The sequence below is a fragment of the Alligator sinensis genome, unplaced genomic scaffold (assembly GCF_000455745.1).
Source record: "Alligator sinensis unplaced genomic scaffold, ASM45574v1 scaffold442_1, whole genome shotgun sequence".
Classification (NCBI taxonomy): Eukaryota; Metazoa; Chordata; order Crocodylia; family Alligatoridae; genus Alligator; species Alligator sinensis.
In genome coordinates, this window is record NW_005841829.1 from 4549346 (window position 1) to 4561244 (window position 11899).

The 11899-nt window shown below is 41.8% G+C and overlaps 1 protein-coding gene across 7 annotated transcripts in view; it reads left to right on the forward strand.

Moving 5' to 3' along the window:
* SHANK2 (SH3 and multiple ankyrin repeat domains 2) overlaps positions 1 to 11899 on the forward strand; it is an 810144-nt gene that overhangs the window by 319784 nt on the left and 478461 nt on the right. For all 7 annotated transcript variants that reach the window (XM_014517615.2, XM_025197122.1, XM_014517581.2 and 4 more), the window contains one exon: positions 1659 to 1725. In XM_014517615.2, coding sequence (XP_014373101.1) covers positions 1659 to 1725 — 67 coding nt within the window. The remainder of the gene's footprint in view (positions 1 to 1658; positions 1726 to 11899) is intronic.

Consider the following 11899-nt stretch of genomic DNA (forward strand, 5'->3'; position numbering starts at 1 on the left):
AACAATTTAGCAGTGCCGAAGCACACACAAACAAAAATCACACCCTTTGGGTTGTGACAAGGGGGTGGGTGGTGGCCACGCTACAAACCCCACACCCACAATCCCCCCTACAAACCCCACAACTACCCCCACATCCCTCCCCCCCATACCTCCAGAAACCACACAGTCCCTCCCTGCCTCCATGTCCCTGCTTCCTAGATAAAGCATCTGGGTCTGAGCCACTGCTGCCAGCCTTGCCCCACTCCTATTTGCTCCACCATTTGGAGGCAGCATGCTGGAGTTGCAGGGGCATGGGGCAGCTATACAGCAGCACCTCTGGAGGACCCAACCTCCAGTTGCTTTTTTCCCCGTGCTGCTTTTTTTCTGCGTTTTTTTTTTGATACCAGGATTTTCCAGTATCAAATTTAGAGTCTGCATTGCAAATATGCAGCACAATGAACATTTTCTCATTCCTAGCGTGCCTCCTGCAGCATCTCAAACTGCCTTGTGATACCACAACAGGCAGATGCTCGCTAGTCTGGATGCGGCAAGTCTTGCCTTTGGATTCTGTCACAGTGGCCTAAAGGGGAATGCCTCCATTCCTCCAAAACTTCTGCCTAGGCATATGCACCAAAGGTCTGGGTGACCTCTCATGCATGCACCATGATCTGGAAGAATCAACAGTAGGCAAACAACAACAGCAGTGCACAGTAAAGCATTTCATGCACCCCCTGAATTATTAATTTATAGTAGTTTAGGCTTTTTCTTTTGTATAAACATCTCACTTCTTTTTTTTGTTTTTTTGTTGTTGTTGTTGTTTTTTTTACCTAAAAAGGTAATTGTTCACACAAACACCAAATTTCAGACTTTGTCTCACACTGACAGCACCCTGGCACTCAGGATGTTCCTGGGATCCTCCACAAAGACCCCAGTTCTCTCAGACTCTGATGCTGCCATGATGAGACCCTCATGACTCCACACCCCTGTAGGTAGGGGAGGAGGTGGGGTGGAGGGTCTCTGGTTTCCCAGTTCTGTGGGGGAAGAGATGCTCAGGAAAAGCATAGGTGAATGGCAGGAGAGCACACACTGATATTGGCTCCGCTCCCTGCTCTCTTCTCTGAGTCAGGGAGGGGAGCTAGAATGGGGATAGGGGTTGCAGAGTGACTCTGTCAGTTCATTTCACTCCTCTTGCCTTGTTGGGAGCGAGGGGAGGGGGCAGCAAAACTACAGTCTCTGTAGTGCTCCCTGGCTGAAGAGCATGCACTCCTGGCAGCTGCAGTGATTTTGAAGACCTCCAGCTCTGGGGCATGACAGGAATTGTAAATGGTGTTCAATGGCTCATAATGTTACTTCCTGAAATATTTCCAATCCCATTGCACTTCAAAACTTTTCAGATGTTATGTACGTCTCTGCCCTGAGGGGTCAATGTTCCTCAGAGCTTTATATTGTGGAGTTCTAAGCTGCTCACTGCAGCACTGGGAGGCAGAGGGATGCTGTGCATAAGAAGGTCAAAGATTCCAAATAAACACCCTTTATCCTAGCTATGTAAACAATGAATTTATTTCATGAACACCAGGATGTCTATATTAGAGATACCTCTCTCTAGATTATATATCTTCATTTGTCTGGTTCATGACTTAATATCACACATTAATTTGAATTATTTTATCATCTTTTAGGTGGCTATAATAGCAGGAAACTTTGAGCTGGCTGAATATATCAAAAATCACAAGGAAGCAGATATTGGTAAGTAAAATACTGACAAAATTGTGAGAATGATTAAGTTCTCAAAAGCATAGTTTAGAAATATTTAAATCTAAATTAGGATCTTGAAAAGAATCACCGAGTCCAGATTTATATACAGTATGATTTCTGATACTTAGAATTGTTTATAAAATATATTCTATGTCATAAAACTGGAAGCAAGAGGGAAAAAGGTTGAATGATTTTCAAAGAGTATTCCTTTTTCAAAGAATACTGGATATAAATACCACAATTGTTATGAACGTGACTGAGGCAGTTTGGGGGACACATGCTAAGAGACAAAAGGGGTCACATTCTCCCGTTCTTTCAAGTTGCGTTTGCACTCTACTACAAGCCCCACACTGTGCCAGAACTAGCATAGCCAGTCCATAGCAGGTTCACCTCAATGCAGGGAGATCTTTGCCTTGAACCTGCCTGGCACATCTGGCCACATGCCATGTCCTCTCACCACAGACAGGAAAAGAACTGAAGGGGGAATGGCTGTAATAATCCCCTGATTATTACAGCCCCTTGGGGCCCATAAGGCTGATCCAAAGCTTGATTGCATATAGAGGTGCAGCAGTTTAAAATGTGATTTTAAGCCAATTTAAACTGATGCAAAAATGTAATTCAGTTGAGTATAAACTGATCAGGAAAATGTTAAAATAAACTAAAAAAATCTCTCTCACTGAAATAAGAGTGTCTATGGAGTCATTTGCATAAGCTTGATATACCAGTGTAAATCTATGAATAGACAAAGTCTCATTTACACGGAGTTTAAGTTAGCTCATGTCCAGCCCATGACTAGGAGAGAACTAATTTGTTATCCCCTTTCCTGAGTTCCATTATCCACTTCTCGGTTGTTTTTGAACATCTAACTAGGGAAGTGTAAGTTTCAAACTCATGTTGTCATTCTTGATCTACTGTTTCCAAGATGTGTGGTCAAAATTGGAGAGCCTTGCATAAAGAAGAATAACATGCGGATTCTGTAGCTAGTCCTATATTTAATATGGTCAAATATGGAAAACAGTTCTATTCTATGAATAGTTTAGTTTTTTTCTGCATTTACAATCTGTGCTGCTTGGTTAAAGTTCAGTCAGCAATTGGAAATTAATCAGTTGGATTTCTTTAATATACATCATATCCTATTACTGTTTATGTTTACAAAGGATACTTTATGGTTTTATAACTTTGTGAAGGAGTTAAAATGAAAACATTCAATCGGTATAATTTAAGTGTTTTAATTTATTCTTGTAGTGACACAGTTCAGTAAGTAGTTTTAAATAATGTAATTCATAGCACATAGAGGTTTATTTACTATTAAATTTTTCTGTTTGTATACTTTGCTCCTGAAAAAAAGTTGTGTAGAATAAAAGAAAAATAAATAATTAAAGATTTTCCTTTTGAGCACTTTGACATGCATGCCTCATTGATGATTTTACTACTTTTTTCACCTGTCTTAACCTTAATCAACTCTGCATCTTAATACATTCTCCAACTCAGTGGTCACCAACCAGTGGATCTCGATCCACTGGTCAATCTTGGAGCCTCTTGCGGTAGATCTTGGAGCCTCTTGGAATCGACTGAGGCCGGGGTGGGTGGCTGAGTGCCTACCTGCATACATGCATGCACCTCAGCCCAGCAGGTCAGTCCATGGGGGAGGGAAGGGGTGAGGGACGGTGCCGCAGAGGCAGGAGCAGGGGTAAGTTGAGTGGAGCCCCAGCTGGGTGGGACTTACCTCCTGAGGAGGTGCGCCCTCAAATAAATTTTTCTCCCTCTGCCTCGATCTGCTCCCCCCACCCCTTCCCTCCCCACAGACTTACCTGCTGGGTGCGGGAGGAGTGGGGGCGGTGCACAGAAGATCTTGGGTTGCTTTTAAATGCCAAAGGTGATCTCCTTCTTAAAAGGTTGCACACCACTGCTCTAACTTGATGACCAGTTTGTGGGAGTCACTATGTGGACATTATCATATATCAAATCACAAATTACTCAAATTCCTGTTTGGTTTGATGCTACCAGTTTTTAGTTTGGTGCTACTAAAAAAGAACTTTAAACATAATTCTCCTACCATAAGACAGTAATACTAGGAAAGGATGTTCACAGTAGTCTCACATCTAACAAAAAGTGGTGCCATTTTGGAAGAGCAAATCCTTTAAAAGTGATAAAGGTTTCAGAGGCAAGGCAGGAAAGGATAACACTGAGGGAGTAGAAGTAAGAATCACATTTCCTTATATTTATTATTTAAACTAGGTTCAGCAGATAATCAGCAGATAATTTTTTGTACACTTGGCAGATGTTTAAAAGATGAATGAAAATTATGATGTCATTTATTCTTTTGAAGTAATCGTTTTGAATCAAGTTTAGAATAATATTTTAAGGCAAGAATAATGAATATTCTTAAAGACTTATTTTGCAAAAATCACGGCAGTAATTTACTTGAGTTATTCTAATCCAAGATGCCCACAAATGATTTTTTTAAGGAAATATTGAACATATCCAAACACTTTATTTATTAGGCGTTTTGAAAATCCTCAGAACGAAGAAATATTTTTCAGTTCTGTGTCTGTGCAGTTCCACCTCTTTTTCTATTTTGAAAGAAATGTTACAGCTGTCATACAAATGTACTCCTAATGAACTGCCTAGGAGTTACATATTTTTAAAGACTAACACCAAGGGTTATTTTTGTACCACTTTATTTATTTATTTATTCATTCATTCATTCAGTTAGTTATTGCAAAGTAAGGGTAAGTAATGGATTAAAAGATGTGATAAATAGAAAATTAATCCCTGATTGTTTTCATCCAGCCTACAGCTGTCTGAGAGTAAATGAGCACAGGAGGTTTAGAAAGCATTTGCTATTCAGCATTCACTATGGCTTATATAGGATGTAGGTACAAAAAAACAACAATAATATATATAGGAATCCTAAAACTCTCATTAGATATAGTTATGCAGATACTAAATGTGTCACAAGATGATAATCCTTGGATTTGGATCACCTATTTTTAAATCTCTCTTTTTTGCCTTGGTTTTTTGTGATGAGATGAATTTTCAGATGGATTAAATGAAATGGGTTGTTCTTCTTCAAGTGAACAAGGTTTGTTTTATACCATACATCTTGTCCTTCCGCAGCTCTGAAGATAGAAGCAAGAGTGGGTTTTTTGGGGTTTTTTATATCTAAAACACATTGAGCTGGTGTGTGAGTTTTTGGTAGTTGATTAGCAGACAAACTAATACTTGGATACTGTTGCTAGGCTTCAAGTCAGAGTTCCTGTATTCCTCTATAATTATGCAGAGATGTGTGTATGTGATGGTTTGTGGGGGCTTTCACACTGATTTTTTTTGGTAATTTAGTATTTTTTGTGAATACCGAAAGTCTTCTGATGTATTAAGTTTATCTTTAAAATATATATTGTTTCATAGTATGCAATTGCTTTTAAATATAACACATCATCTGTAAGAAGAGTCTATTGTTGTTATTAGAATTGTGTCAGTAAACACATTGCTTAAGATGAAACATGCATTCTGTAAAGTAAATGGACTCAGGAAACATATCAGGGTTTCATTATAAACATGCTTTCCTAACCTGTTTTATTTAATTAGATCAGAATGATTGAGGTCATTATTGTTTGTTCTTTAGCTTCAAGTATTTAAATTAAACACTCTCCAATGTATTTTCCAATACATATTCCATGTATTTATTTTTAAAAGCTGTTGAGCAGTTAAAGTTGAATGGATCAAATTCCTGCTGAATGCTGCTTAAAGCAGTTATGAAAAATTACATTTTGAACCATAAAAGCCAAACAGAAAAGGAACAGTAATTCAAAAGGCATGAAAAATCCCCAAAACACTCAGCAGCACTCTCTGACTTGATCTATTTTTATCTTGTGTTACTTAATAGACACAAAAGGGATGCAAGTGTTGTAACTCTGCTCATTTGTCTTTTGAATTATATGAGTAACCCTAACCTATTTCATATGTTATAGGGCATTTCCATTTTGAGAAAATGGAAAGGATAATGACATTAAAATAATTTAAAGGCAGTGGCATTGAAATCTTTATTGTTCATATTTTAAGAACTTGCTAGGTATTGTATTGTTCATGCTCATCCTATGCAACCTTTTCTAGTTGCCATAAATTCATACTAATTGCTGATATCCATAGGAAAATTTATATCATAGCTTCTAAATTTGGTTCCAATTAAAGCCAGCTGTGATTAAAGTAGGGAATACATATATTGTTGCCATTACTTATCTGTTAACAAACTGGTACCAAGGCATAGCAACAAATTATTTGATGTTTCAATGAAATGTCAGTGAGCTATCAGATTAGAAAATTTGTTGTTGATTGTTAGCATCTTACAAACCCGGACAGACTTTGAAAACTATTCAGTAGTTCCCGTGTCCCTTTGATTTTAAATAAGATTCTTTAGTGTGTGCACTAGCATACAGGCAGTGATTAGATATTCAATTTACATCAATTTTGTAATATTATTTTCAGAAACTGAAAATTCTGCTGTCGCTGTTTAAATTTAGTTTTGTTCTTTGCATACTGATATTAGATTATAATTTAGACTTTTTAATTCTTTGAGACACTGTAATGCAAAATGAATACAGCCTGTCCCAAATTGCATAGTATATAATTATTGTCTATGATTTGTCTGACTTGTTCCTTAATCTTAACATGAAAGTAAGAAAGAAAATGATAACATATTCAACTATGGAGAATGCAGTAGAATACAGAATGTTACAGTCTGATCTTGCAATCTGATCTTTTGTCCAGACCTTTCTTCCATGTGGAGCATCAGTGGGTGCTTGGTCTCCTACAAAGGCCAGCTTTCAGGATTTGGATTTCCCAAGTAATGTACAGTGGCTTAAGATGCTGAGATATCTTCCTAGGGCAAATGCAATCCACAGACTAAGACCACATACAGTTGTAATTTTTCTACTTGGAGAATTGTTTCTCTCCTAGTAAAAACAGCTGGATACTGATGTTTCTTCTGGAAGAAACTTACCCCATCTGGGAGAAGGATATTCTAGATGGACACCTGGAAAATCTTCCATGGGACAAAACGTTACTAGATTAAATGCCTGTATGCTTGACACCTCCATGAATGGGAGGAGTCAGCAGCAGCTTCCTCTATGCCTTCTCCAGACTGGGAGGATTCTGGTTTGGGAAAGGTGGGAGAGTATTTTCCTGCAGCCTAACTCCTTTTTTCCCAGGCAAACAGTTGAGTTGCCACTGCCCCCATGAGCCTTCCCAGTCTGGGGAAGACTTAGACAGCAGCAGCAGCTGGACTTCTTCAAGCATGGGAGGAGTCCAGCAGCTGCAGCTTCCCACACACCCTTCCCAGACTGGGGGATCTCTTCCTATGCTTGGAAGGAGTCAGGCTGCTGTTGCTCTCCAAGCCTTCCCCAGACTCGAGTGACCTAGAATTTTGTACCAGTTAAAATGACATCCCATCCATGGCCTAAAACATTACTTCAATATGATGCAACTTAGCAAAGACATAATAGGAATAATCCACTCCCCCAAAATAGAGGCTTAATATATAATCAGGGAACAAAGAGATGATGCGAGTATATATCTGTGGCAGAGCACCTGCAGGGCTTTCCATTTTAAGGGGCTATACTTCAGTCAGCAGGGCAGCTAGCAGGTGCTAGCTAGCCCTAATGAGGCAGTCACTTGATTGCAGGAGGGCCCTGGGATTGGAAGAGGGGGCTAAGCAGCCTCCATTTTAGATCCAGGCCCTCAGGGCTGTGGAAGCAGTTTGCTATAAGCAGCCAAAGAACAATACCAGGCTGAGCTGCTGCTCAGAACACCCTGCAGGCAAGGGAAGGACCTATGGGGTCGGAAGGAGTTTCCTGCTTCTGGGTATGACTGAAAACTGCACCCTGATGGGGAAGGATGGCTTGGTGGGACTGCCCATGGTGGGGTAGTTCCCTAGAAATGCCAGGGCAGTTGCCTCCCCAGTGAAAGGCGAGTAGGGGAACCTTAATAACCCCAGCCCCCACACCCTGGTGGGTTAGCCAGGGTGGGGGCCAGGTACAACTCCGGACACCTGAGCCCCATGGGGTGCAAGACCCTGATAAAAAGTTGGGGCCAGGCATGTCCCTGTACACCTGAGCCCCATGGGGTGCAAGACCCCAGTAGAGAAGAGTGGGGCTTTGGCACATCTCTGGATACCTGGGCCCCATGGGGTACAAGACCCTGGTAGAGAAGAGAGGGCCAGGTATGTCTCCGCAGTGAGAAGGCATAGTGGTTAAAGTAGAGAGTGGCTCACATAGAGTAGGGTGCATGAGGACGATGCAAAGTGCTGTGCATGTCTGGTGTAGAGTAGCATCTAATTGGGAGGACCTGAAGTGCTGCACTGGGGGTGTGCTGAGTAGGGGGAGTGAGAACAACCTGAAGTACAGCACATGGGCCAACTCCCCATGAGAAATTGACTTAAGGAGGAAGCCCCAGAAAGGGGGCAACCAGGCCCAGGTAAGTCTATGGACTCCTGAGGTGGCAGCTGGAGCATAAGGCCATGTTTGTATTAGTGTTAAGAGCTGTCAGTGTGAGAGCACAGTGATCTTATACTCCAGTGAGGAGTGAGAGTCCCAAGTGAGACGCTGGAGCACTGGTCATGGTGTGAGGCACTGTAATAAATAATGAATGCCATCTGTGAGGCATAGAAAACAATAAGGGAAGGTCAGAGTCGTGTGTATTGCCCTAGGGATTGGGCATAAAAATGGGCAGCCTCCCACATTTTACATCAATAATTTATACAAGTCATGGGTGGACTGCCCTGGAAAGACTGCCTTGCAAAATTTGGGTGGACTGTCCTGGAAAGAGGTGTGGGCTGACAGAGACCTGGCCCTAAGTAGGCAGAATATTAAAATATCAATATAAGTACCATAACAAAAATCGAATGTATTTAAGTTCTGTTTGTGATTGAAAATACTTAAAGGTACACTGTAGTTTCTTATTTTGTGAAGTGGTAGGTAGTGGATTGGAAAATACCATCCATACAAGAGGTAGTAAAATACATAAAAGGCCTCTGCCATCAAACCTAAACAGATTATTAAGGGGTCGCATTTTTAAAACACCAAGCCCAGCCTTCTAGAATGCTAAAATTTTGAAAGAAGTATTTATGCTAAATTGGTTAATTTCTCATGAAGATTTTAGGTTGTTCATTATGAATGAAATTTGCCTTTATTCTGAGAGCTATCACAAGGTCTGTGTTTCCCTTAACTTGAAGTGATGAGAAAAAGAGGTGTTTTTGTTATTTTAGGACCTGAAATCTATTCCAGATTCAAGATCCAAAAAAACATGGAAGCCATCTGCTCCTGTTGCTTTCCAGTTCTTTGTGTTCTCAAGGGCTCTCTTGACCATTTCTATTATTTTTTCCTTCATCTTCTTCTACATCTTTAATTCATGCTGCATTGTTACTGTGGTTAACTGGACTGTCCCAGACTTTTCTCCACAACTTGATGGTCTTTTCTGTGTCAGGAAACTCTGGGCCCATTCCTGCAGATCTTCCAGTGACTTTAGGAAATATTCCCCTTTTGTTGACACTGAAGCTTACTTTTTTGTATAGTTTACTTCTGTTGCATATTTTATTTTTTGCTGAGGCTGGAAAGATGCTTTGCCTTAGATCTTCCATGACTGTTTTAAATTGCCTGGTTTCCATATGTTTATGAATATTTTCTTCCCAATTTTGATGTATTCCCTTTGGGAAAGGCTTTAAATTGACTAAGCCTCTCTTTCTTTTTTTTTTGCTAAGCTTCCCCCCTCTTCGTCTTTCATGAAGATTGCTTAAGTTTCTTACAAACTGATTGCAATTAATGAACTATGAGTTTCCCTTTCCTTTTGCCCATTATTTCATAGACCTGTTGGGCAGCAAGTGATATTAATTGCTGAATCTCCATGATTTTATGGGCTTGATGTCAGTGAAAACATTACTGTTACATTTGAGACTATTGACCTTTGCGTTTGGTTTTGTGCTGTTTGAGAAAGTTTAAGGACCAGATTCTTTGTTAACATAGTCATCATCTTAAGTAGTATTTGCTACTGCCATATTTTATCCAGTTTCTTCAGTTTTATGTTTTTATTTAGCTAAAACCAATTTGTTCTTCCAGTGACATGTCTTTGACTTGCTACATGTAGCTTTATGGAGGTATACATCTGGCCAATTGGAATTGACATGTTGTTGTTCACTAGATTTGAAGTAGAACAGCAGCCTTGTTTTTCATTTTAATCTATGAAAATCTATTTGGTAATGCTTTCTGCTTTGGTGTATGGGAAGACGGTTCCATTCTTGATCTGGCCAGTTGCATGTACTGGACTACAGTGTATGGCTCCTCCACAGTTTGTCCAAGGTCCTGTATCTCATTTAATACATTCACCCAACAACAGGTGAGAAGCTCTGATCTGATACAGAATTTCTTTTTTTCCCTTCTCCATTTTCATGGATTTTGTGGTGATCTAGCACAGAATTGCTGCAGAACTGAAGAACTGTCACACACTGTTCACATCTATAACACCGTTGTTACTGCGCCATCATTTAGTATTTCCTTTAGGAAGTACTAAATAATGGCACAATAACAACCATTACTATGCCATGCCAGTAGTGCATGGTTATTTTTAGCCACAACAATGCTGTAGTGACAGGCTATAGCAAGGGAATGCATCGCTACAGTAACGTAGCTTCAGCTTCACATTTTGTGTCCACCAATGCTACATTGCCATAGCACAGTGCTACAGTGACATTGTGTCGTGTGTAGATGTGCCCACTGAAAGCAAAAAGCCTCCTGATTTTTCTCTTATATGAGGCCGCTGGGCAAGGTTGTGTGGAGGTTTGGAGCCAGGTATCACCAATATGCAGATGATACCTCATCTTACCTCTCTTTTTTTCATTTGACCAAGAATGAATGAATGAATACAATTCTTCTAGGTTCGATTATGGTTTGTATGGAATGGTTTGGATAGCGATGATCATGCCTTAGGCAGGGGCTTGGACTAGATGACCTCTGGTGGTCCCTTCCAGCCCTTACAGCTACTGTGATGGTAAAACAGTGAGTGCATCTACATGGGATGTTTAACTTCACATTAGCATAGTTTACTTTGAAGTAAGCATGTCTGTCTACACATGCACATGTTGCCTTCAGGGTAAACCTCCCTAATCCTGAGTAAATTTGCTACCTGAAAATGCAAATGGCAAACTTACTCCGGATTGGTAACAGTGCTGAAGTGCTCATGTAGATGCCTGACTGGAAGCAAAATATGCTCCCGGTCAGCCATCCTCTAGGGTATAGGAGATAGCTCCCTGCCCTCAGGCAGATAAGGGTCTCCCAGCCCAAGCCCCATGATCACAGAGCTCAGGCTGGGAGATAAGGGTCTTCCAGCCTGAGCCCTGTATCCATGGAGCTGGTGCTGGGAGCTCCCTGCTGGCGGAGGCAGGGAGCCTGTTTCCTGCCCAGCTCTGGGAACACAGAGCTGGTGGGTGGGAATAGGCTGGGGAACTTGTTTCTCCCCCCTCCCTACTCCATGCTTGTGGAGCTGGGGCAGGAACAAGCTCCTGAACCTCTGCCCTGCATGCCCCAGTGGGGATGATGATCCTCTGCCCCAGCAACAGGGAGCTTCCAGCCCATGCTTCTTGATTTCAATCATGGAGCAGGGGCTGGGAGCTTGTTCCCATCCCCAGGCCCATGACTGCAGAGTGGGAGCTGGGAATGAGCTTCCCAGCTCCCACTCTGTGATTGTAATTGCAGTCATGGAGCAGGGGCTGGGAGCTCCCTGTGTGGGGACAGTTCTCTGCCCTGCTTGGAGCTGGCTGGAATGTGCCCCTAACCAGGACAGTTCCCAGACAGTCCCAGCCTGTGCAGGGAAGCATATGCAGCTTGGAGGTGGCTGGGAACTGTTCTGCTTAGGGCAGTTCCCAGCCAGCTCTGGGCTGCACATGCAGACTTCTCTGCACAGCCCAGAACTGGCCAGGATCTGTCCCAGTTGGGGGCAGGTCCCATCCTCGTGCCTTAATCGAGTGATTGTGGCACGGGGCTTGGGAAGAGCTGCAGGGGTGGGGTAGGTCCCAGGACTCTGCCCCAGCCCACTGGTGGGCAGTTAGCAGTGAGTTAGTTGCTTGCTGTCCCACCAAATTAGGGCAGGAGTCTGAAACCTGCCCCCTCCCCCGCCC